The sequence below is a fragment of the Candoia aspera genome, chromosome 18 (assembly GCF_035149785.1).
Source record: "Candoia aspera isolate rCanAsp1 chromosome 18, rCanAsp1.hap2, whole genome shotgun sequence".
Classification (NCBI taxonomy): Eukaryota; Metazoa; Chordata; class Lepidosauria; order Squamata; family Boidae; genus Candoia; species Candoia aspera.
Window position 1 is genome coordinate 2,757,131 of NC_086170.1, and position 24,932 is coordinate 2,782,062.

The following is a 24,932-nucleotide window of genomic DNA, read 5'->3' on the forward strand; positions in this document are numbered from 1 at the left end:
TTCAGTTGAACCCGGTGCATGAGTGTAGCTAAGCCATGAACATTTGAAAGTTTCTTGTACAGATACCTGCCAGAGGTCCTGGGACTACAGTCCCCATCATTCCCGGCTAGGATGGCCCCATGGCACCAGATTAAGGCCCCCAGGGCTCTAAACTGTTCAACATCGCCGCCTAGTGGAGGCCACAGAGCAAGCCTGAGAAATGTCTCAGATCCTCCACATCTATCTCTGGATGCCCAGGAAGATAAAAAAGCGAAACTGGTATTATGTGGTAAATGCTGTTTGTTTGCACACTGGTAAAGAAGAAGTGGAAATGGGTGCAGGGGGATCCCAAGGCCCATGCTCGCTAGCGAGAAAAAAATAAGGGGTGAGAAAGCCCCAAAGGAGTTGGTAAACATGGCTTTACTTTCTGAACTGTGCACATATGTTATTGGCAAGGCTGGAAGACAACGATGGAGCTGCAGGAAAAACCTCCATTAAAAAATACAGATCTGCAAATAAATGTATTTTTCTGCATGAAATGATTTTTTCCTGAGTAACTGAAAACTAATCAAAACACTGTTCATAGACTTAATGCAATGAAAACTTTATTTTATTTTGTTCAAAACAAGCTATCTCGGTTTTGTTTCCAACAAGGAAGAACAGCAGCAACGTTTGAAACATAATTTTAACTCACAAAGAAGGAACTGAATGACCAGTCACATCTTCCTTTTTTTAACTCTGCCCATTCTACTTTCATACACTTGTATAAAACTCTGGATAGAAATATATATATATATATATTTCTTGCACTATAAATTAAAATGCTACGCACTGCCCCTGTGGTATAAAAAATACAAAAATAATTGTCCCAATCTAGATAACAAATACTAAATGCCTTGTTTTTTCATGCCTCGGTTCCTAATTTACTAGAAACGACTCCGGAGTCCTGTAACTTTGAAGACATGAGCTGCAAAAATTAGCAGATGGAGAGAAATTGGTTCCCTTTCAGCAGGAGAATTTAGCTTCTTTTTCAGAGCAAATCCCCCCTGCCCCGCCCAGTTTTCTCAGCTTACCAGATCTCTCAAAATTGGTTTTTTTCACTTCCCACATTGCAGCAGTTAAAAACTTCCACAGCACACAAAGCTCAGCATTCTTGAACCATGTTTATCCCATGAAGGACTCCGACAAAAGGACCAGACAAGCAAATGCCCTTACTTTTAAAGCAGCTGCCGCAAACATCAAAGAAAATAAAAATATGGCAACCATAAACTTTTTGCAGTCAGTCCATAACAGAAACGTCTTCTGGCAAATCCTCTGAACTTTCTAAACTTTCAAACAAGGAGTTTGGTGGAAGGAATATAATGCTGTGTTAGCCTTCCTTTCTCTAAATGGAATTGGTGAAGGTGTTTTGCAGGAAATTGAGAAAATAGCAGAGGGGATTTTAAAGGTTTGACCCCTCCTGGCTGCTACACATTGGAAAAAACTACAAATACTGCTAGATTTCTCCGCAAGATACTGAAATAACCTGAAAAGGGATGAGTGGAAACTACTTAATGGGTAACAGCCAATTTTCTTCATTTTTTCCCCAGAGCTGGACAGCTCCCCAGTTTCTTTGGGTTTTGCTCAAAAGGGGGCCCATTTCGAAGGAAAGAGAATGGCCCAAAATTACTTTTGATACTAAACTCAACCTGGCCATTTTTCTAACGGATTTTTACAAGCATTTGCTGAGTTGAAACCATCCTGAGGAAGGTTCCTTAAGAAATCCCACAAGAAATGCTTTGCATTTTTGAAAATGCGTGGGGGGCCAGTGACCTCTTCCCGCAAGTAATTCAAATGCTACTAAATGAAAAAAAAATAAAGACTTCCCCAATTTCAAAACATTTGCAGGCAGAAATCTCACAGGAGTCGCAAAACGTTGCCTGTTTAACCTCTGCAGACGGCTGTGGAGTTCCTTGCTCCAATCCACAACCACGCTTGCATTTTTTTTTTTTTGGACCGTTGAAAAGAATCGTCTGCATCACTTTTTGTCTGATCGGCAGCCCTCCAGGACTGCTGATGGCGCGGCATCTTGGGAGTTGTAGTTTAGCAACTTCTCGATAAGCCCGGACTTTTTGGCTTCAACCGTCTGCGCTTTTAAAGGCTGCGTCTGAAAGACAAGGCTGGCAGAGCCCTTTGGTGTGGGGGAGGGAAAAAACCCGAAAATAAGAGGTTGTGGGGACTCTCCTCACACAGAACTAGAAACTTGAGGTGCAAGGTTCAAGGCTGCCAAGACAACTAGCCTTTTTCTCTCTTCCCTCCTGCTCTTCCTTTGCTCTTTTTAGAAGCGGGGGGCTCATCTCAGCTCCAGCAGGGAATAGGCCGGTTCCTGCCAGCTCCAGTAAGGGAAGAAGGGCGCGTCGGGGAGCGCCTGGACGGAGGGGCCCGGGGCGCCGGACAGCAGACCCAGCGGCTGCGGGGGAGCCACCCCACCGGGCAGCCAGAGGCGGGGACAGGGCCCGAAGCCGCGCGGGGGGCCCGTTCCTGGCGGGCCGTCGCCGATCGGTTGCGCGGGGGGCTGCCAAGGGCGGGCGGGCGCAGCGTCGGGGCTGCGGGCGGGCGGCTCTGGGTGGGCGCAGCCAGGCGGGGAAGGCGCGCGGGGCGGCGGCGGCCTCTGGACCCGTCTCCGCCCCCGGGAGCCGCCCGGCTCGAACGCGCCGCGGCAAGCCGGATCCAGCGTCCAGTCGCTGCCCCTGCGCGGGGCGCCCTCGCGGGGCACCTTGACGAAGCACTCGTGCAGGCTCAGGTTGTGGCGCACGCTGTTCTGCCAGCCGGGCTGGCCCAGCCGGTAGTAGGGGAAGCGCGCGGCGATGTACTGGTAGATGGCGCGCACCGGCAGGCGCTGGCCCGGGCTGGCCCGGATGGCCATGGCGATCAAGGCGGCGTAGGAGTGCGGCGGCTTCGGGGCGCCCGCGGCGTCCCCCATGGCCGGGCGCGCCCCTCCGAAAAGCGCTGTCGCCGGAGGCTGGCCGCGGAGGCGCCGCGCGTCCGCCTCTCCCTGCCCGCCGCCGCCGGCGTTCGGGCAGTCGGGGCCGCGGGGGGCGATCGCAGGCGGCGCGGCGAGCTGCGCCCGGCTCCTCGGCACCCCCGCCGCTTCTGCGCCCTCCCGCGCCCCGCCGACCGCGGTTCACAGACGGGTCGCGGCCAATGTAACATTTTCCCGGCAGATGTAACTGTTTCCCCCGCGCAGCTGCCGGGTAGGCGCGGAGGTGAAGGGGCGAGCAGGGCGCCTCCCCCGCCCCCTTCCCTCTCCCCGAAAGATCGGGGGCGACCGCCGGCCGAGCAGAGCAGGCTCTCTGCCCATGCTCTGACCCGCTCTTGCTTGCGGCTCATCTCAACGGTGGCCGCTTTGGAGATGGGTTGGCACCGGGGAAGGGAGGGACGCTGGCATCTGAAAGAAAGGCCTGCCTAGCAAGGCTGTGTGGGGAAGCTGGCAAGCGCTGCCTGGCAAGTTTTTCCAAAGGGGCGCTTTTAAGGAGTTCCTTGCACGTTGCACCCTGAAGCCCTCTTGCTTGGCTCCTGTCGGCATTCCTGCAATATTTGCAAGAATTCAGATGTAGAAGACACCCCCAGCGCCCTGATCCGACGCCTGCCAAGCAGAGGGGGAATAACCGCTGCCAATATTGGTGCCAACTAGCGAATTCTCTGGGTCCCCCAATTATTGACCGCTTTTAAGGCCTGACTTTATCATGGGAGGAAATTAAACAATATAAATCCGCATTACCGTTTAGATGAGAGGTGCACCCCAAATTTCCTAAGCTTGGCAATTGCAAGGAAAAAACAGAGAGGCAAAGCGGCCGCGATTTCAAAATAACCTAAGGGTGTAAAAATTAAAACTACAAATGCCAATTAAAAATCGCATCTTCAAAAGGACGCGCAAAGCGGTAAAGGTAGGAAAGTCGGCCCCTTTGTGGACACTTTTGGTCACTTCACCCCAAAAGGAAAGCAGGTTTTGAAACTGAATTTAACGTCAACTGGCATCTTTAAAAGGAGATGCAGGAGGAAAAGTGGTTAATAGTTAACAGACCACGCTGGTGCTGGTTTGCACCTGTTTTGGAAGAGCGATTTTAAATTAAATCGAATTCAAAATAAAGCAAATAAAACCTTTGCTTTCCTTTGCCGGGTGAAATGGCACAACTTGTCCACAAGAGGGCACACTTCCCTACCCTATTATCAAGTCTGATAGCTTCTTTTAAAGATTCCATTTCAATGTTCGGTTTTTTAATATTCCTTTTTAAAGTATGGTCCAGTGCCTTCGTTGCACCCAGAGCAGAGACAACTTTGGAAGGTTAAGAATTTCCTCCATTTTTGTATAGAAACAAAGGCCTGTGAATTCTTACAGATCTTCTCAAGACACTCTTTAATGTGGATTTTGGGTAATGTGTGCACTGGGAAATAAGGCAGACTTGACCAGGCTGTTGATTCTTCAGCCTGAAGTGTTTGAAAAAGGCTAGATTTCAACTTTCAGCATTATTGGCATGGGGGGGGGGGGGGCCCTGCAAGGCTGCAAAAGTTAATTCTGTTGAGCAATTTGATAAGGGTGATTGACCCCAGATGAAACGCTTTGCTTTCTACACCTCTGTTCCTCTACAACGAAAGAATGAGAAATAACACTCCAGATGCAACATTGCCTTTATTCTTAGTTTTGTAAAGAAAAATAATCTTTCAAACACAGAACATAAACATCTTAGAGGGGAAAAAAAAAAAGAGGGAGGGAAAAACTCGCTCTCCTCCAGCATAAATTCTTAAACGAACGATTAAGAGGTGGATTCTCCCCACCATCCTTAAGTATAAAATGAAACAAAGATCCCACCATTTTCTTTAATGTAGTCAATGGCATTCCCACCCACCCTAAAATTCAAGCCTCGCAGGACACAGTGTATTTATTTGATCAGTCCTTCTTGTACATTCAGCAAGGAGCTAGTCCTCATGGAGTACTGAGAGGTGTGTGTGTGCGTATACCAAAAGATACATAGCTGCTGGAATACAGAGAGATTGGTGGCTTCTACAGAAACGTGGCTAATTTGAAAACAAATTTCTCATTCAGAGGATGCACCTTACGCCCAGTTGCCTCAATGAAAAGTGAAGAAGCAAGCCAGAAGTTAGAACCCCGATCCCCAGGAGAAAAAAGGAAAAATTGGGGACACACCTGGGCAGAAACGACATGAAATATAACAAACATTTAAAAATGACTTTTTGAGTGGGTTTTTTTTTTCCCCACCCACCCCCACTTTTTAATAAAGAGTGAAAAAACACTGTGAAAAGGATAGTAATTAAGACACACGGTGGTGGAACTTTTAAGACCATTGTTGCCTACCTATACTGCGATAAAAGGAACACTTTGCAGCAGTGTGACCGTGTCGTCTAGCACCAAAGATACAGGCCTCTTGTGCCCCCCACCCGCATTTTTTGCTGAGTTAAAAAAAAAAAAAAGCTGCTGCCTTCCACACATGTTGGCTTGCAAGGCCCATGTGGGGATGACACCTTCAAAGGACACCACTTCTGAGCAACTTGCTTTATTGTGACTGGGTTAAACAGGACCGATAGGCTTCTAAAAAAAGCCTAAAGACCTGCTTAACCCAAGGCAGCATTTAAAGTTTCCGGAAAATCAACACTTTCAAGAGAGGTTTCAAGGCGGGTGGATTGCTGTGAGGTGGGAGAGAGTCAGGGTGGGAAATTTTTCAAGAGGAACAGTGCTGAGAGGGGGGCCAAGTGAGCACCTTGCACCATCCATGAGCAACCGGTGATTAGGACATTTAACATCTCACTACCAAGCCACGATTGTGGGTGGATAAAGGGGTGGGTCTCGATCTTGGCCACTGCCTAGCGGCTGAAAAAAAGTTTTCTTGGCTGCTAAAGGGGCAGATACGGCCTTGAAGATGCGTGTTCTTGTCATGCTCTTCAAAAAGAAACCAACTTTCTAACCCATGCTGCGCAGCTGGTAAGACAGAAGCGTTATCAGTTGGCCAGCCAACATGGGCTGAGCGAGGAAGGTTTAAGCAGCTAGCACCCATGAAGCCTGGGCCAGAAGTTACATCCTGAGATGGTTTTAGTTTCTCTCATTTCCAGCAGAACTGCCTCCCTGCTCAGACAGACATGTTTCAACTCTACACCTAGGAAAAATAAATCATCAAATTTAGTTATCAATGATCAGTTTGCGAAACAGCAGGCAGAGGCGGCAAACGGGCTCAGCTCGACCGCACGATGGGGAAAAAGTCCTCTCTGGTTTGAAAATGAGGAAAAAAGCCATCTGGGTTCGCCTTTCCCCCTAATTTGCTAGCTTTCTGCATGCAGGGGTTCACCCCTTACAAACATCCAAACGCAGAGAGTCAAAAGCCAGGCAAGGCCAAGTCGAAGGAGCAGATTACTGGTGCTGGAAAAAGAGGCCGGATGTCATAAGCGAGCCTGGTACAGATTTGGGCCGCTTAAGCATGGAAAAAAAACTTTATTTTGCACAGGTCTCCCCTGCTGCTGATGGAGAAGAGAAAGAGATCCCCGACACAGCCTGGTGACTCATTCTGTAAAGCTGCTCCATCTCAGATTTCCAGTGCGGCAGAGTGAAAATAAATTACTCTGAGAGCTACCAAGACAAGCTAGGATGCCAACCGAAATATGGCTTGCGGCCAAATCAAAACTGGCTGCAGCACGGGGCTCTTCCTGGCCGTGAAAATAAATAAATTAAAAACACACACACACAACCACAGAGACTTTCTCCAAACATGCCAGCCGAGTTCGAATTCAAAAGCAACGAAAGTGACTGGATGCCGGAAGTCAGCCGGTGTTGGCCGATGAAATATCCAGCAATGTGATGGGCTGTTTTTCCCCTCAACCAGAGGGAGACTGGGAAAAGGGGGCTGGAAGACCGAAGAGGATGGGGAGACGGACCCCCCCAAGTTTCTTAAGTTCTCCCCATGAGCCAGAACTTAACCACCATTCGAGGTTTGCGACAGAGGCAAGGCTGCCGAAGGGCGGGACGCAACACCACCTGCATCTGGCCCTCGGCCTTTGAAATCCCACCTCTGGATCCATCCCATGTTCTGTACACATCAAGGAAAACCATGGCAAAGTCAGGGCGCTTCCCAATCCGCCAAGGGCCAAAAAGGTTGTCCCAAAAGTTTGGATGAGCCGTTTCTGGGGCTCTCGGATGGCAGAGAAGAGGGCAAGGAACGTCGGGCAGAAACGGCGAACCGGAGAAGCAGACTGGATCCCGCAGGACAGGGCGAAGCGGCGGAGAAGGTCCTTGTGGTGCCTGGATCTCTCCTGCAACATCCCGGCCTCCCGGACAAGGAAAACGGGGAGAGTCCCTGCTTTTTGGGGGGCCAAGGCTCATCGCAACGTTTGGTAGAGGTAGGCGGACGTGAAGATGGCGTTGGCCGTCAGGCTGAGGGCCAGGAGGCCTCGGAGAAGCAGGTTTCCAAAGCAGCCTAGGAAGGAAGGGACCCACGAGAGGAAGACATTCAGGGCCCTCGTTGGTTTGGACCCCTTTCGATTTTCAAAAGCAAAGCTTCGGGAAAGACTGGGTGGGTGGGGGGCTTCAGCAATAATCAACTTACTCTTCCAGCCCGAAGGCTCTTCTTTCGTTGTGGTGTCAACAACACAGTTCGACGAGTGTGATGACCTGTCCCCTTTCTTAGCCGAATCCTCGGTGCAGACGCTGCTGGCTTCCACCACCGCCATCACATCTGTGGGAGAGTCCAAAGTTGAAGCTTCCATTTTGCTCCCCAAGACTTAAAAAAAACAAACCAAAATCCTTATTCTCAACTCTGGTTTCTTAAATTCTCACTCAACCGTGGACAAATCGAGTTCTCCATCTAGCGTTCTCTAAATCACCCAGGTCTGTCTTTTTAATGTCTTGTCTCGATTTGCATGGCCCCAAACATCCTCTCTTTTGTACTTCTGTCCCTGCTGGCTGCCTCAAGCGGAAAGGCCGGGTAGATCATCTCGAGAACTCCGTCATTGGTGTGTCAGAGGCCGGCAGCCTTCGCCAGAAGGAGTGGATAGGTCTGAGATGCAATTCCCATAAGTCCTAGCCAGTACGGCCAATAAATACGCCGCCTGGGGGATTCTGGGAAGTGTAACCCCAATGCATCGGGAAGGCTAGGCCACAGCAATGCTGGATCCACGGGGCTGCCCTTGGAGACCGTCCAGAATCTGCATATGGACCCACGTACCTGGATGCCCCAGATCCCTGAAGTGCGTTTTCGGAAAGGCAGGCCGATCTGCAGGAAATGCGCTGTTTTCCGAGGGGGTGAAATCTTCCCCACCCTGCCCTGAGAAGAGCCTCAGCTGCTGCCCTTTCAGATTCAGCCGCGCGGGGCTGATAAGAGGCCGGCGGTAACGCAGGGAACTGGAGCTTGACGCCACTGAGCCGGCCACTGACGGGGCTGGCGAGGGCGCCGGGGAGGACATGCAGCTTCTGGAGAGGAGCGAGAAATATTCTGGAAGGAAGCCAAGAAAAATGGGATTATAACCACCCTGCTGGGCAGGGAGCCCGTTTCGTTTCAGCACAAAACGCACATAAATTATTTTGACAAATACGTGGTCTCGGGAGCCCTGCACGGGGCTGCAGGGCAAGGGTGTCTGCAGCAAAGGGGTCCCCAAATCCAGAGGTGATCTAAGCCATCATGACCACATACTGGGGGTGGCCCCACCTTGACCGATGTAAGCGTGAAGCGCAACCTCCACGGCCTGATTCACCCCCAGCTAAAATCTGTGTTGCAGGGGTGGGGAGAGACAGAGGCAGCTCGCCAAAATGGGGTATGGGGAAGGGGAAACCCAAACCTCGTTCTCACCTGACGCAGCCAAGTCCTTGGTGCAGGATGCCTGCGAGGGCGGCCGACTTCCACTGAACAGGTAGCCTGAATCTCAACACAGAAAATAAAAGTTAATATCCAGATGAAACCGGGACTTTTTTATTGGGATTTATGGAAACCCAGTTAGAAAGGTAACGGCATATATGCACAGTAACTGCAGCGAGGTTAGCATATGCACAAAGATGGAAAAGCACAGATGTACCCACAGTGAAGGACTGGACGATGCGGATGGCAGAATCTGCAGAAGTGGCAAAACTGACCTGTTTGATTAGGGACAAAACACATACTTTTGGAGAAGATTGGAAACCTCTTATGGACTTTTCGCGGAAAATGGGTGGAAACGAACGGGCGATTTTGGGACTTGCTGATTAAAACGGGCTGGATATGGGAAGAAGCTTCTCCAGCACTAAGGTACACTGCCTTTGAACACAGAAGCTCTACTTAAGTGTCTCCAAGTCCTTTCCCCCTCTTTGAATCTGTATAATCTGCTTTAAAGAACTGCACGAAAGCTCACTGTTTAGGCCCCAACGGCAAGTATAAGAAAGAACAGGAAGACCATCATCCCCAACTGACTCCTAAATCCTTCTCCCCTAGTTTGATACGATCAGAATGAGAAGCCAACCCGCCAAGGCAACTGAAACCTCCCTGATGGCGGAAATCCCATTTGCTGATTTATGGATTTATTTTTTTTAAGCATGTTCATGGCACTAAGGAAAACCCAAATTTTCTCCAGCCGGGTTGGCAGTCAGTTTCATAGACGTGAGAAATTCAAAGCTCGTTTGCCTTGAGAAGGATGTTAATCTATCCCCAACAATTATTGCAGGGACAGATTGTTGAAACTGGACATAATATGCTTAAACACAGCCCCCATGAATGAAAGACGAGCGAGCCTTAGAGAACTCAACCATTTAAAAATCTGGTAAACTTTGAACTTGGATATACTGTATGTATATATATATATAAAATTTATTTTCACAGTGATTAGGTGTGAGCTTGTATATAACCGTAAAATATCTGATTAAAAGTGTACTTCTGCAAGGACAACCAGCTATTGTGTCTTCAGGGAGGCCAAACACACAAAGGACTAGAAACTTGAAAAGGCCACCAAAACACAATCAGCAAAGGAGGGAAAGGAATCAGGTGAAGCTTACCAGCCCTGGCCAGAGAAGGAATAGTGCCGAGTGAAAGGGCCCGATTCAGCCGTCCGGGGAGGGACGAGGACGATATCCGACGCGGGGCGCAGAAGAGCCGCTGGTTTGTCAACTGGAGGATGCTGGGAGGCGTTGGGATGAAGGCAAGGGGAGGAGAGGGATAAGCGAAGCTGACCTCGGAGCTGCTGGGGAATGTGGCCACCGGATCTCCCGGGGAATACCTGTGAACGAGACACACGGGACGTCGCAAGGGCGGCTGGCAAATTGTTCATGCCCCACCTCGCTCATGAAAATTTTAGGGGTTCTCTCCTCTCTGCCTTCATGGCCTACTTTTGCACCCCAGGAAGATCCAGGTTTTTTCCTCCCCCGTCTCCTGAAATCTTCTCGCCCCCCAACTGCACCCCACCCAGGGGGGCATCCCGCTTTCCCTTCCCACCGGCCAAAGACGGAGGAAGTTTCATCCTCTCCGCCAGTCTATGAGCGCCACCCTTTAGATCTTTAGAGGCAGATGCAAAAAGAGCAAAGCAACCCAGAACAACCGTCCTGGATTCAGCGCTTCGTCAGCTGCAATTAAATCGCCACGAAGCGAAGTCTGAACGATCCAAAATTACACCGGCCGTGAAACACCGAACCAAATAAAGTTGGCTTCCAGCGAACGGGCTTTGCAGACGGCCTCACTCCAAGACTTTGATCACGCCATGGGGGTCCTTGGGTCTCTTTTGCAGCTTCTACTTTCCCAATTCTGAATTATTCTTCCTGCTTCTGTAGAAGGTGGGCTGAATCTTGAAAAGATGGGATAGGACACCTTTTGATCTGGAGCCAAATTTCTCAACCCCAGCAACTTTAAGATGTGTGGACTTCAACTCCCAGAATTCCCCAGCCAGCATCTATGCTGGCTGGGGAATTCTGGGAGTTGAAGTCCACACATCCTAAAGTTGCCAAGGGTGGGAAACACTGGTCTAGAGCATTGGGAACCAGCTGCCTTCGGCACAAATCTTACAAGCGCTGAATTACGATTTGCTTATTTATTTGATTTATGCCTTCTGCGATCAAGGAGGTGCTTCATTCCTTTCCCACAAGAAGTGGGAACTTTCAGGCCATTCCTCCACCGGTGGTGAGAAAAAGACTTCTCCCAATTAACGGAGGGAGCACAAGAGCATTTGAAGACAGCCCTTTTCAGCTAACAAATATGCACCTGATCCAGAAAAGACGGGAGATGTGCATTTCCTCCTGTCCAAATGCCACGTGCCTTGTTTGGGAGGTGAAAAACAGCCAATTTTTATCTGCTATCCTACCGCATTGGGGTTCAAGGACAGATGCCAGAAAGAAGCATGCTGTTCGACGGTTGTTTCAGCGTTGCCGAAACCTCAGGGACAATCTCGAGGGTGGGAATTTTGGCAGATGAAAGAAAAATTCACAAAAGGCAACGCTGCGTCAAACCCGTGACATTCCTGAAGGGCCTGGATTGTGAAAACGCTTTGCTAAATAATGCTGCTCTTCTCCATCTGGATTTTAAGCCGAGGGCGAGAATCCCCGGCAGATGGGAAGCGTTTAAACAAACAGGGAAAGGCACCAGAACAAAAGGGGAAAAAACACACACACACACACACAGATGATTCATTCATTCGGCAATGAAACAGACCCTTGCTCTGAAGCCAGGCCAGCGTTTAAAAGGAGGAATAAAGAGAGAGAAAGCCCGTTGCAGATCCTCGCACCGAGAGCTTTGCCTCTGCATCCGGGCACCACCAATCGGTCCGAGGGCTGGGCACATCTGCATGCCTCCCTGCCATTGGCTGGGCCCATCTGGGGGGCGGTGACAGCTCCCGCGAGCATCATTGGGAGGGGTGAAGTGTGCCGCTGATGGGCTGCCCCGCCGGGGGACGATGCCCAGCCCAGCCTCGGTGAGCAAAGGGCTTGCCGGACTGCACCCGGGAAGAAGAAGAGGGTGGAAGAGGCTGACAGGGACACCGAGAGAGGAAGGAGCAGGCCGGGGCACCTGTTGCCTTTTCGAACCATCTCGAGGATGCAGTGCGGTGGGAGACCTTGAAAAAGTTTTCCCAGCCAGAAGGAACTTTCCAGCCTTGGATGAACCCCGTGGTCCTGCTCAACCACCTTCTCCTCGATCAAAGCAGGGCAAAACCCATGAGGACTGGAAGCGTGATTTTACTTTGAGCCGAAAAGCTACCATTCGGGGGACAGAATTCAGGTTGGGTGGGCAGAAGATGCTGCGAGCCGCTGAACCGTCTGTCCCGGCCACCTCAGACCCGTCTCATTTAGCACTTTTCACCGTACGCATCTCGAAACGTCGCTGGGGCCGCCATGGTTTTGTACTGACGCTCCCCAAATTTTGCTTTTTTGAAAAAAACGGTCCCCATTGAGCCACCGGAGGCCTTTGAGGGGTGCTGGACCCCAAAACCCATCAGATGGTCAAGGGCGATGGAGGCTTGAGTCCAATCACTACAGGAAAGCCACAGATACCTCACCTTTGGTAGGATATTCATAAGTGTGACCAAAAACCCTTGTGAAACTTCTTCTTAAGCCGTATATTAAATTATTAAGCGAGAGATGCAAAAACGTAAATCAAGATAAACACGTAAACCAGGAATTCCTTGCAGGCCAACGAACAGGACGGTGTTAGACAGAGGCCTCGAGGTTTATCTGGGCAGCGCAGGTTCAACGCTCACTCGTCAACCACGATAGTTCGGCTCAAGGAAAGATGCTTGACCTGTGCTAACATTTGCCAACAGAAACCGGGGAGCCAGTAATCACCTTAGAAACTTTCTCCTCCCTACGCTCAGCTGCCAAGGAGAGGGGGTGGCAACCCGCCGCCACGACGCCAACAAAGTAAAAAAAAAGTCAACTGGAAAAGCAGTATGGTCCAGGCACCCTTTATTTTCAACAATTAGTGTTAACTGAACAAATCAGGCACAATGATAAAATATTAAAGTTAAATAATAATAATAGTAATAATAATAATAATAATAATAATGACATTGGGCAGTGCCCACGCCGAAACATTTCCTAAAGCTTCACAGGTCTTAACCTGCTATTCTGCTCCCCACCACGTGCTGAAATCAACAGCTGCCACTGGGCCAAAATGCAAAATAAAATAAAATAAAATAAAACCCCCTAACCCAGCTGTTCTTTCACTTCCTCGTCTCCAGCTCAGCCCCAAGAGCGAAAAGGAACATTTATCGTGTGGATCTGTGGCAGACGAACACTTCTAGGCCTCCAAGCCCTGTTTCACTACAACTAGCCACTGCAACTGGGCTTGGCTCTTTTTCAAGTATTCGGGAACGAAAAAAGAGCCAGAAACTCACATTTTTCATGCCCCGGGGACGAGCGGAGCAAATGAAGCTACATTTGGCTTGTGGAATCCAACTCCCTTTCGGATCTTGTAACGTTAAGGAATCAAAGCTTATTCAGCTAAGCATACTACTCCAGTTAAATATGGGTTGGCTATAATATCAGAGAATAAATAATCCTGCGTTCGTTATTCCCCAAATCCCATCACCAAACTTCCCAGGGCTGGCTTTTTAAAACAAAACAAAGGATTAAAACTCTATGTGGAAGGAAGGGTTGGAAGAAGAAAAAAAGGAAGATGTGAGAAAAAGGCTCCAGAGGCCGCACTACAATTCCTATCAGCCACCATGCTGGTGTGGGCAGAGTTGATGGGAAGTGTAGTCCAACCCACCTGGAAAAGAGATGGAGGAGAATCTATTTGCAAATCGCTGGGGGAGGAGACCGAAAGGAGGAAGCAGAAAGGATGTTAGAATCCAGAAGCACCAACACACACACAGGTGAGCAGGGTTAGAGAAAAGGAAGCGATTCTTTAGGACAAGCCAAGGTGAGTTGGGTTTTTAAAAAACGGGTTCGCCCTTTTGCAAAGCAACGAGCCTTTCTCAACCCTTTTGCCCACCACTCCATCTATCTTTTAAAAACTTTTCAAGTGTGAACAGGAAAAGAGGCCATGGGACCCCATCTCGAGGGTGGCAAGCTGTCAATTTTGCCCATCAGCTCTGCATGATGCCCAAAACACATCCTCTCCTCTTTCAAATAAACCAGAACAATATTACCCTTTTAGCCAACGTCTGAAGGACGGTGGGAAAAAAAGCCAAGGAACACACTTTGGGTTCGGCAGAGCAGGCCCCGCGCGGAGGGCTTTTAGTAATTCCAGAATTTTACTGGAAATAAAATCCCAGCACCGTCTGGAATTTGACCTCGCAGGGACAGAAAGGGGAGGTTAGGTAGGTAGGAAAGAGGAGGGAACTCTGTTAGCAGAAAAGGACAGATTATCCGTTGCTCTTTGCAGAGTGCTTTTCAAAACGGTGGGCCAAAAAGGCACCCGTCAGGTTTAAGACGTGGAAAAGTAAAATATTAAAAAAAACACCGCACCCAAACACCAACGCAAACAGGGACACCCCCGTGCAAACAATAGAGCATGCAAGAGTGTAAATTTAAATTAGTTTCAATCCAGTTCCAACCGAGAGGTCTCGGAGTCCATCAGAAAAGGTGGCCCTGTTTCCTGGCTAAGGATCGCCCCCATTTCTATATATTCATTAATTCCTCCAAGCAACTGCCTTAAACTAATTTTACCTATGTATTCCTTTGCCTCAAAACAGAGGCCCGAGCCACGCTAGCCATGGTTTGGAGGTGCTGCAAACTCACTGCCACCCTCCAGGCCAAAAGGGGGTCAAAACATCGGATTCCCGCAATCATCCGGCCCCCACAGAAGCGAAGTGGTGTGTGGGTGAATGGAGATGGCAGGAGGTAGCTGTCTAACAGAACATGCGGAAGAGGAGGGAGGATGAAAAAGCTGAGATGGGAAGAGCGAGGGGGAAGCAGCGGGGGCACGGTTGAAGGCGTGGATTTTCCAGGGACCTGACCCCCCCAAAGTCATTGCTGAGGCTCTGACCTTCGGGGCCGAGGTCTCCGCTGACCCCCGGGCTTCCGCGTGGCCACGGCGGCTGCGAATCCCACCAAGCAGCACAGGGAGGTGGTGCCGAACTTGGCGGTCTCCACCCAGCTGGGAATGTCCACCTGCAAATACTTCTCAACCAGGTGGAAGCCCATCACCAGCAGCCACAGGAAGGAGGCAAAGGCGTCGATCCGTCGCAGCCTGAAACGCAGAAAGACTGGTCAGATTTCGGGACAATCGGAAGGAAGACACCTCGCAGGAGCGGCTCGAGGACGGGGCGAGTTAGAAAACTGGAAATGGGTTAATCAAAAGCTCTGTTCGCTGAGCGCGACCAACCATCATTTTAACGGCAACTGGTTTTATTTTTTTTCCTGCTAATCGCTTTCCGGGCCCTGCCAAGTAGAAAGCTGAGTTATAAATTAAATTAGCGTGTAGACAAGAGGTTAGCCGCAACTACGTTATTCTGCTCTTAAGGTGTCACAATCATCTGGTCTGGGTGCTCAGGCGAATAAATCATGTTGATTCAGAAATCAGTATTTTCCCATCTGGGTGGCACCATCAAACTGACTTTAGCTAAGCATGTGGATGGGGGACCACCAGGAAATCCTGAAGCAGCAGGCTGGACAAGGATTTTTTTTTTTTTTTTTTAAAGTTGGGTTGGTTGGCTGGGAATTCTGGGAGTTGAAGTCCACACATCTTAAAGCTGCAAGGTTAAGAAGCACTGCCTTAAGGGATAATGGGAACTACGCTCCTCTAGGGAGTTTTTAAAGGTCCTTCCTGATATCGCCAAATCCTTTTCTGCTTTTATTCTGCTTGTTTTAGCAACATGACATAGCAGAACGTGAAAAGAATATACAGGATCCAACAGGAAGCAAGAACAACAATAATAAAAATATTATTCAACTGAAAGAACTCCACTGGAGCGTGGGTTACTCTTACGTTGGAAAAAGTAACTAGGCTGCTGTTCAAAAACCACACTGCAAACAATGTGGTTTCCCTCTTTAGAAAAGCTTTAGTCAATCATCTTTTCAAAGATAGCCCAGTTTGACGAGGGAGTATTTGTTAAGATCAGATCGGCTCTGGAGTATCACTTAGGCTAATTTTCAACGGTGATGCTCCTGGCCCCTTAACCTCTCCCAGGAATTCCTCCACAGTGAGCTGAAATTGCTCACAATGAAATCAGGGACCGAGAGGTCAATTTCCCGAGTCCCTCTGCCCTTGAAGGACAGTTGCAGACCCCACCTCTACCCCCCTCCCTCAGCAACCCAGAAGAAGGATGTGGGTCTTCCCCCCCACCCCTTACTCCCAGCTGATTTGTGCCTTGAAAGGAAGGGGGCCTGCCCCGCGCATAAGTCAGCCTTGCAAGGTAGTCCAGACAGGAAGCACACCCAGATGAACTAATTCTACTTTATTGTAAGGTGACATTAACAGAATCTGGCGAATCTGAAAGGACCTCTCTCCCCCCTTGCCTTTACAGCCCAAGAGACTAGGGAGGGTCCCTCCCGAGATGCTGCCCACGCCCCCATTCCTGCTGCGGGCTCAGCTGCCTCTTATCTGACTGCTGCCGAGTCTGTTACACCATACCTGATCCGTCCTGCCAGCAACATAGCCAGGATGCAAGTGAAGAGGCCCAGGATGACCACGGCTGTTTGATGGTTCTTCCCATAAGCCCAGGCTGCTTCCAGCATCTCCACGGCTCGCGCCGAGAGTAACTGGACAGCTTCCTGCCAGCCCAGCGATGCCAGGAGGGTGCCATTGCGTGGCAGGGTCACGTCCGGTGAAGGCCCGGTCCTGTTCCTCGACAGCCCTGGGCTTGGCGGAACCGGCGGTGTCGCAGATCCCGGGAAAAACGGGTCGCCTGACCTGTAGAAGGCCATCATCACAAGAACGGCGCAACTGAGGAAGGCCAGGAATCGCAGCAGGATCACTCTCAGTGGGGTGATGTTGGCCCCGGCAGAAGCCGAAGCATAAAAGCTCTGCGGGAAACAAGAAACATCAGACACGGTGGATCTGGGGTATGTTGAGCTTGACCCATTTTTGAGACTGAAGGGGACCTCCCTCCACACACACATTCACATAAAATACTCCGTTTAGAGTTTTGCACACCGCAGAAGATTTGAGATTAGCATAAAAGGTCGACTAAGAAAGAACAGAGCACAGGAATCACACCAGCAGAGTTGCTGGAATTTCATTCCCATAATAATTCCCACACTGCCTGGGAGCAGCTGAAATCCGAGGCTTCGAAGGAGAAAAGGCTAACCATTCGAAACTAGAACCAGGATGGGGTCCAACCCCGCTCCCCAGGCTTCAAGCTGAAAAGCGCAACGGTGACTTGGGGACCAGTTAGATGTGTCTAAAACCTCAGCTGCCTCTCAGGCTTGTTTGGAAGACCATGTGAAAGGCAAGATGACCAAATATACTTTTCCAGGCTCTTGAACCAGCAAGATCAAAATCAAGCTCAACAAATAAACTCTTTCTTCCAACGCTCCAGCTCAGGATCTCTCTCCTGTCTTTTTAAACAGGGGCACAGCCTGTTCTCTGCCCCGAATGAACGGGGGCCACATGCGGCCCCAGAAGGGAGCGCAGAGGCTGCCAAGATGGGGCACCCCTCCTACCTGCATGTAGGTCTCGCCACTCTTCCGGTTATTGAAATGGTGCTGGAGGAGAAGGGCTCGAAGCTGGCGGTTCTGATGCTTGATATAATATTCTACAGCAGCTTGGCAGGGCCGGCAGAGTTTATAGGTCTGCTCCAGGTGGTGTTTATATACCTCAATTTCTTCGTCATATTTGCCCTGCCCGAAAAGAGAGAAACTGGAATAAAATTTTGACAGCGTCTATTTAGGTCAACAGTACGCTGATGGGTGCCTACAAGGCTATTGCAGCCACGTTGGTGAAAAATTACAGAGCAGAATCAACTAAATTAAACCCCCTTTGGTACAAAGTTGGGCTGCAGTGCTCGTGAAAGATCAGGCCAGAAGTAAACAGCGCCCCCATTTTACAGATGAGGAAGACCGAGGCTGGTAGCGAAGCAATTTGCAAAAGCCAGCCAGGAGGGGATTGCTGTCCAACGCGGCTCGTACCTCTTCTCTGGGGGTGAAGGAAGCCAGTTGTTTGATCTTCATTGTCTGATGGTTGTTACACTTCTTACAAAGAAGAACCTGGCTGCTGACCCACTGCTGGGGCTTCGTGGGGTCGTAGAAGGCTCCCGCCCCAGAAACAACGTGATTGAGGTGCTCCATGTATTGAGCAGGGATCGGCTTGTTGTAATCTCCATTCTAAGAGCAAGTTGAGCGGAACAAAAAAGGAAGATCAAATCAGTTTTACCTTCAGCCAACCACCTTCAAAAACTCTGCACCTTTTACGAACTAATGCCTGAGTTTGTTTCCTTTTTTTCCCTCCTCATCCCTCTTTCCTTGTATGCGGTTGTCTTCAGATTATATATTTGCAAGCAAGGACTGCCTTGTTTATTACTAATCACACGGAAGCTGCCCGTGGATGTTTTTAAGATGAAACAAATACAGTAAAATAAAGCATTTTCATGGCCTTCCAGAACAAGGCCAACATCCTCCCACTTTTAGAAAGTTTACAAGGTTTAAGAAATAAACCGTAACAAGCATCTAAATGTCAGACTGAAACCTTTTCGGCAATCCAAGTTGTGTAGAGGGTTCTGGATCCATTTTAATCTTCGAAAAAATCCCGACTTAATCCTGCTTTTACCAACGCTAAAGAATTTTAGCATCTCTGGGGCTTAACCATAGCTTCTCTACGCCAATATATAGTGTGTAAATGTTTGTATTATGCTGTCGTTCTGTTTGGTAACTTTTCTGTCCCCACATTTATTTAACACTTTTTAATTAATCCGGGTCAAATATGAAGCGCACATTTGCTTCAGTGGGGATCAATTATATCAATCAGTCTCAATTTCAATCTCATATTAATTTATGTCCTTTCTTTCTGTCTTCTGTGGAATTTAGGGTTCGGTCTGTTTCACGAGAGAGAAAAATCGGCCGGCCTATGTGCATCTCTCTGCTCCATCCCCTGAAGCAAAAATCAACCTGAATTAATTAAAAATCTTAACGTTTAAGAGATGACTCGTGGGATAAAGAGTTTTATATCTGTTAATTAAGAGGTGGCGAAGAGATGACTGAGTTGTTTATACTTGTGATGAGGGTGGGAAGTTGCTTTCTTAAGGTTTTTTTCTTTTTCTTTTAGTTTGTATTTTACTGTTGTAATTAAAACTTTTAATCAAAAATATTATATATTTAAAACCCGTACTGTTTGAAAGCAGCAGAAATGTTGACGGACACAGACCCCCGGGAACCCCATCTGCTAGGATTCAAAATGGGGGACCCCCCCCCAACAAGCGCCACGCCTACCTCTTCGAATCCATTGTACTGCTCACAATTTGGGCAATCCCAACAGTTGCGGTTCCCGTACGGCACCACAGTGTCCTGGTTACAAAACCAACAGTTCACTGTTGTGTGGGTGGGCTTCGTCCTGCAGGGGGAGGAAGGAAGGAGAAGTGAAGATTGGAGGACCCCCGAGCCCGCGAAAAAAGGAGAGCCCCATTTCACTCGTGCCCACCCAAAACTGGGTGACCCGTAGCCAACCATGGGCAAAGGGGGCAGATGCACTCTTGATGCACCTTGTGATCATGCACGGGAGCACCCGGCCTGTCAGCTGGGGAAGATGGAGAGGAGCTGTTTGCTGGTCGCCTAGCAACCGTGCCACTTCCTGCCCGGTTCAAAAGGGGCTTCCGTCGCCAGGAGAACGGAAGCATCTTGGGGTTACCTAGCAACCATGGGACAGGCCCGCGGTCCTTAGGCTCTTCCCCGCAGCAAGAAGAGGCAGTGCATCCTGCCCAAATATTCGCTGGCTCTGCGGGAAGCAATGAGGGCCCGGCCTCCTTCCATCTTTCTCCCCAAAGGCGAAAAAAGGAAGCCATTTTCCCCCTCTTGATGAGACTGAGGGAAAGGAGAGAAGCCAAAGATGAAAGGACTGATGTCCAGGGAGGAAAAAAACAAAGTATTTCCCTTTGAGGGTCTCCAGTCTGCGGGAAGGCATCCCATAAAATGTTTGCCAAGGGAAGAGCAGTTCATGGAGACATCTAGAAGGCCCGCAGGGCCAGTGAACGGGCCTTAGGTGGGCAGAGAAGGGACTTTCTTGGAACATCAAGGCGAGAGAGGGGGAAAAAAGACACTTTTGTCGGAAAAAAATCCAGAATGAACACTTGTGCAACACATGAGCGACCGGCTGCTAGGGCTAATTAAATAAGGGGGGGAGGCAATTGTAGCCCCAATCCACAACTTGACAACGGCAGAAATAGCAGCCAACTGTAGGGAAGCCAATCTCCCTAGGAACCAGGACTGGGTGTCAGCATCTGTTGAACTTCTGCCTAACAGGCAGCAGCAGATGGCAGGGAGGATGCATTCCGCAGCATCTGGGCACCTGTTCCCCCATGGCTCTGCCCTAAGGGTGCAGCTGTTGGCCCTGCCGTGGGGTGAAGTCCCCAGGGGGGCTGCCCTGAACATCTCCAACTGCTTCCATGGTATTCACAAGGCCTTCTGTTCCCTGTCTTAGCTGCTTCTGAAGGCAGGGGACTACAAAACCCTTACTCCTCCTTGAGAACAAGGACTGCTGGGGGCGTGGGTTGAGAATCAAGGGACTTGCAGATGAAGGCTGAAATAAGAGGAACATTAAAAAAAATTCAGGCCTTTTTGCAACCGCACACGGACTTTCTTGGTGCAAGCTTGCCACCTGTTTTAAAGGCAACCTGAAGCTTATTCATCAACACTTAAGTTTACAAAATCCACACTCCCCCCCCCCCATTAGGATGGAGCCCATCTTTGGTGGCAATCAGACTTTACAAAAAAATTTTAAAAAGACACCTCTTTTCTTTCTCCGGAGAGGAGGTAAGCCCATCAAATTAAACCATTTTGATTTTTTTTTTTAAGAAACAGTTGATCAGTACAATCTGAAAGAATCTGAAATTGACAAGTCTTTTATTTTTTTTAAGGGTCAAATGAGCCAGTTTAGGATTATGAAATATTAGGTTCACCTAATTTTCACAGGATGCTCTGAATTGCTGGTCCCTACACTTCATTGCGTTGCTTATGGTTTGTAGTGTTCTTTTTGTTAAGGAACAATGGCCAAATAAACAAACAAATAAATAAATGCAACTAATGACAATAACAGTTCAATTTCTTGCTGATAAATGCTATGTGCTAATCAGCCAGAAAATGAGTTAGAAATTCTGTGCAGCAAACTGCTCTGGTGATTACCCTACTGAAAGCAATTAAATTGTCTTGTCATCACCAGAGCAGCCCAAACACACTTTCCAACCTCATCAGAAAAGGGACGTGCAAATATTAAAAAAAGAACTTCAAAGGGCTGCAGAGAACACCTTGACCTGGTGGCGCTGGAAATATCCTCTGCTATTTTGTAAGTCAACTTCTCAACTGCAAATACAGAGCAGGAAGGATCCTGCCTCCCAGGCCTTTAAGCCATTTCTTTCCAATTTGCATCCAAAACAGATGCGAGATAATAGGAAGATAGTCTGCCTTTTGAATAAAAAAAGAACAGCAGGCAACCATAGATAGATCAGTCTTTTTTCCAAGCTAAACTGGAGAGCCAGTTTGGTCTAGTGGTTAAGGCAACTAGCTGGAAACCAGGAGGCTGTGAGTTCTAGTCCTGCCTTAGGCCTGAAAGCCGGCTGGGTGACCTTGGGCCAGTCCCTCTCTCTCAGCCCAGGAGCCAATCAGGTGCGGTAGGAGAGTTCTAGTCCCGCCTTAGGCGTGGAAGCCGGCTGGGTGACCCTGGGCCAGTCCCTCTCTCTCAGCCCAACCCACCTCACAGGGTTGTTGTTGTGGGGAAAATAGGAGGAGGAAGATTAGGTACGTTCGCCGCCTTGAGTTATTTATAAAAATAATAAAGGCGGGGTAAATATTAAATAAATAAATAAAATCAAGCCCTATGAGCTTATTCCCCGAGTTTCAGCTCTTCACAGCAGCCTCAAAATGTTATTTATTCATTTAGCGCATTAGCAAACTGGGTATTGAAATAGTCAGCTGCCTGAGAAATAGCCAGTGTTTCCAAAAGAGCTTTTGCAGAGAAACCCCAAAGGCCACAGACACACATACAGGAGACTCACTGTAGGTCATGACCCCCCACATTATTGAAAAAGGACTTCCCCCCCCCCAAGGCCCATATCCACAGCAGGATCGAGCCTTCGTTTTAATTCAGGAAAGCAAAAACAGATGCTGTTCTGCTTTCAGAACTGTGTGCAAAAAAAAAAAAAAAAGGCAATCTCTAAATCTCAAATCAACCTGAGATTTAATTGCACAATTTCAGGCCAAGCCACCAACAAGGGAAAGAAAGAAAATGTTTCTATGGAAAAAAACCTCCGCAAATGAGCACATTTTTCACATTCCAAAGAGATCTTGTCAGACCCAGATAGCACCAGCCTGGTTTAACCCTTTCACAAAAATTTATTTCCCCCCCCACCCCCAACTGATAATTTTCCTTCACAAAGCAACAAAAATACAACTTTTTTCCTTCCCGTAAGCTCGATCTCTGAGTGATTTAAGCCACAACTGTGCAACAGGTTTTGGCTCCACTCAACGTTTTAACATTTCTATGGAAAATTCACCGCAGGCCCTTGGGTTACGCCCCCCATCCTTCCCAGCCAGCCTGGCTAGGGATGATGGGCCCTACCCTATTTAGAAGACCCCAGCTGGGGGAAGAAATGTGTCAGGTCCCTGGGTCCTTTTTTATATGACAGCTGTATAAATATTCCAAGCACTTTTGACAATTCTACACCAGTTACGAACATTACTGATTTTTGTAAAAAAAAAAAAAAAAAGTCTTGATTCATCCCCTTTTCTTAAAATTATGAATTATTAAGGAAATACTTAATGACTTTGGAGCAAAATAACCAAGTCAGTGTTAGACTTAATAATTGATTCTGTCTAACAGGATAAAGCTTGGTCTGTGCGTGTGTGTGTGTGTGTCTGGCTTAGTGTGACCCTAACCCTAACCCACTCCCCCTCCACTGGCCTACCTCTTAGGGTTGCAGTGAGGATAAAGTCAGTGAAAAGTGATGAGGAAGGGAAGGGTGTATTTCTAACAATAAATATATAAAGTAAGTCAGACCAAAACTCTGCAACTTCATCCAGTTTTGCATCACCTTTTTGCCAGCATCTCTTGCCCACTTCCCTGTCTAGCTGACTGCCCTCGGATTTCCTAGTGGTCTTCCATCCCAACACCAAACAACATCCAGTGTCACCTAACTAGCCAGCTAAGTAAAAACAGGGTAAAATCTGTAGCAAAGTTGTGCAGCATGTGAAAAGTCTCAAGCTGACACCCCCAGCTTTTCCAGGAATCTTGCCCCCAGCGCGATGTGGCCCGTTGGGGTAAACCAGGCTGGAGGGCACAGCTCAAGGCTCTAGCCTGACATTCCTCGCCTTCTAAGCCCCACAACAACCCTAGAAGGTAAGCCCAAATTTACTGGACCCTTTCCGTAGCATCCAAAACATCTGGAGTGTCGTCTTTGGCCATTCCAGTGTTCCAAGCTACTTTGAATCCACTATGCCCTCCCGCACACCCGGATTGCGCAAAGATGAACCCGGAAGGGCTGAACTTCCAATGCTCAATGCACGTGGGCTGGCAGGATGCAAAGCTCCTGGTCTGATTTCTCCCCACTCCAGTTCAGAGTCTCCCTCCCCTGCCTTTGGAGTGGTGGGGGGCCGTCCATCGGGGTATGCTCGGTGGTCTGCCTCTGTCTACGAGACCCCAACTTTTTAACCCGGAGTCTTCCATTATATTCTGCATTCTGACGTGTTTGATAGCACCCGAGTGGAGGAATTTGCGGGGGGAGGAATAAATCAAACGGGGAGGTTAAGAAAGCACGCCAAGTCCCTCCCCCGCGGCTGCAAGAACGCAGCTTCGCCTCTGGGCCGCGGCTGGAACCGCGGGGGGGCCCCCCCCTTTTTTTTCTTCTCTCAAACACCCCGATCGGGAGAGAAACGTACGTCTGTTTAATTAAGGGGCATGGCCAGAAAGCATGCACTTCGCACGGCCTTACCTTCGCGCGATTTTATAAAGCAACACCCCGCCGGCAGCGGCGCAGACGGTCACGCCGAGGCCCCCGGCCAGGCCGCGGGAGTAGGAAGCCACCAAGGCGCCGACGCCTTCCATGGGAGAAGACGGCGCGGCGGGGAAGGACGGAGGGGAAAAAAGGAAAAGAAAAACGGAATCGCGACCACCGCCGCGGATGGAGAAGGAGAGGAGGGGGAAAAAAAAACGAGAAGGAGCGGGGGGGGGGGAGGAAAAGGCGCCGCCGCCGCCGCCGCCGCCTTGTGCGGGGAATAAAAAATAAATAAAAAATAAAAATCCCCGCGTGCGTCGGAACCGTCCCGATCCCGCGATTTCCCCTCTTGGAACGTTCGCGGAGCGCCCCTGGAACGTTGAGTTGCTTTTTGGAACGTCGGCGACGGGAGAGTTCGGCGCTTCGAACGCTCGGCGCCCCCTCGGAACGTTGAGTCGCAGCCCCCCCGGAGGTAGAACGCGGGGGAGCCAATCCGCGGCCGCCTGGGGGCGAACGTTCGGAGGGAAAGTCCGGCGGCGGCGGCGGCGGCTGGCTCGGCTCAGCGCCTTTTCCCTTTCTTCTCCTCCTCCTTCCCTCGGCTTGACCTTCTGCGGCTCCTCCTCTTCCCCCAAGCCCAGGCCCTCCCCCTTGGCACGGAGGGGCCCACCCGCTCCCGCCGCACGCGAGCCGGCCGAGCCCCGGGCTCTTCCTCGGGCGCCGGCCTCGCGGAATCGGCCGCCCCGGCCCCCGCCGCGTCCCCACGGCTCCCTTCTCCACGCGTTCGCCTCCGTCGCGGAGGCTCGGTCTCCGCAGCCGCCGCCGCGGCTACTTATACGGAGGGAGGTCGTTGGAGGGGGACAGGAAGGTGGGCGGCGGGGGCGGAGAGGGGCCGACTCGTGAAAGGGCAGCGTCGTGCCAGGCGAGGGGAAGCGAGGCAACCCCGCGCGCGG

General features: G+C 49.6%; 1 protein-coding gene across 1 annotated transcript; it reads right to left on the minus strand.

Moving 5' to 3' along the window:
• Positions 1 to 4,651: 4,651 nt before the first annotated feature.
• TMEM201 (transmembrane protein 201) lies at positions 4,652 to 24,544 on the minus strand. Its single transcript, XM_063317361.1, has 11 exons — positions 23,980 to 24,544; positions 19,274 to 19,394; positions 17,978 to 18,172; positions 17,513 to 17,689; positions 16,482 to 16,873; positions 14,895 to 15,098; positions 9,980 to 10,200; positions 8,808 to 8,879; positions 8,187 to 8,453; positions 7,569 to 7,697; positions 4,652 to 7,439 (listed from the first exon to the last, which is right to left on the minus strand). The coding sequence occupies exons 1-11, from the start codon at positions 24,090 to 24,092 to the stop codon at positions 7,342 to 7,344; spliced, it is 1,989 nt and encodes a 662-aa protein (XP_063173431.1). The 5' UTR covers positions 24,093 to 24,544; the 3' UTR covers positions 4,652 to 7,341.
• Between the last annotated feature and the right edge of the window lie 388 nt (positions 24,545 to 24,932).

Excerpts from the sequence above, each read along its gene's own strand:
- TMEM201 (XM_063317361.1), bottom strand. The coding sequence starts at position 24,092 with ATGGAAGGCGTCGGCGCCTTGGTGGCTTCCTACTCCCGCGGCCTGGCC. Across the intron at positions 18,173-19,273 it reads AGTACAATGGATTCGAAGAG|AATGGAGATTACAACAAGCC; the intron begins GTAGGCGTGGCG and ends ACTTGCTCTTAG. Across the intron at positions 7,440-7,568 it reads AGAGCCTTCGGGCTGGAAGA|GCTGCTTTGGAAACCTGCTT; the intron begins GTAAGTTGATTA and ends CTTCCTTCCTAG.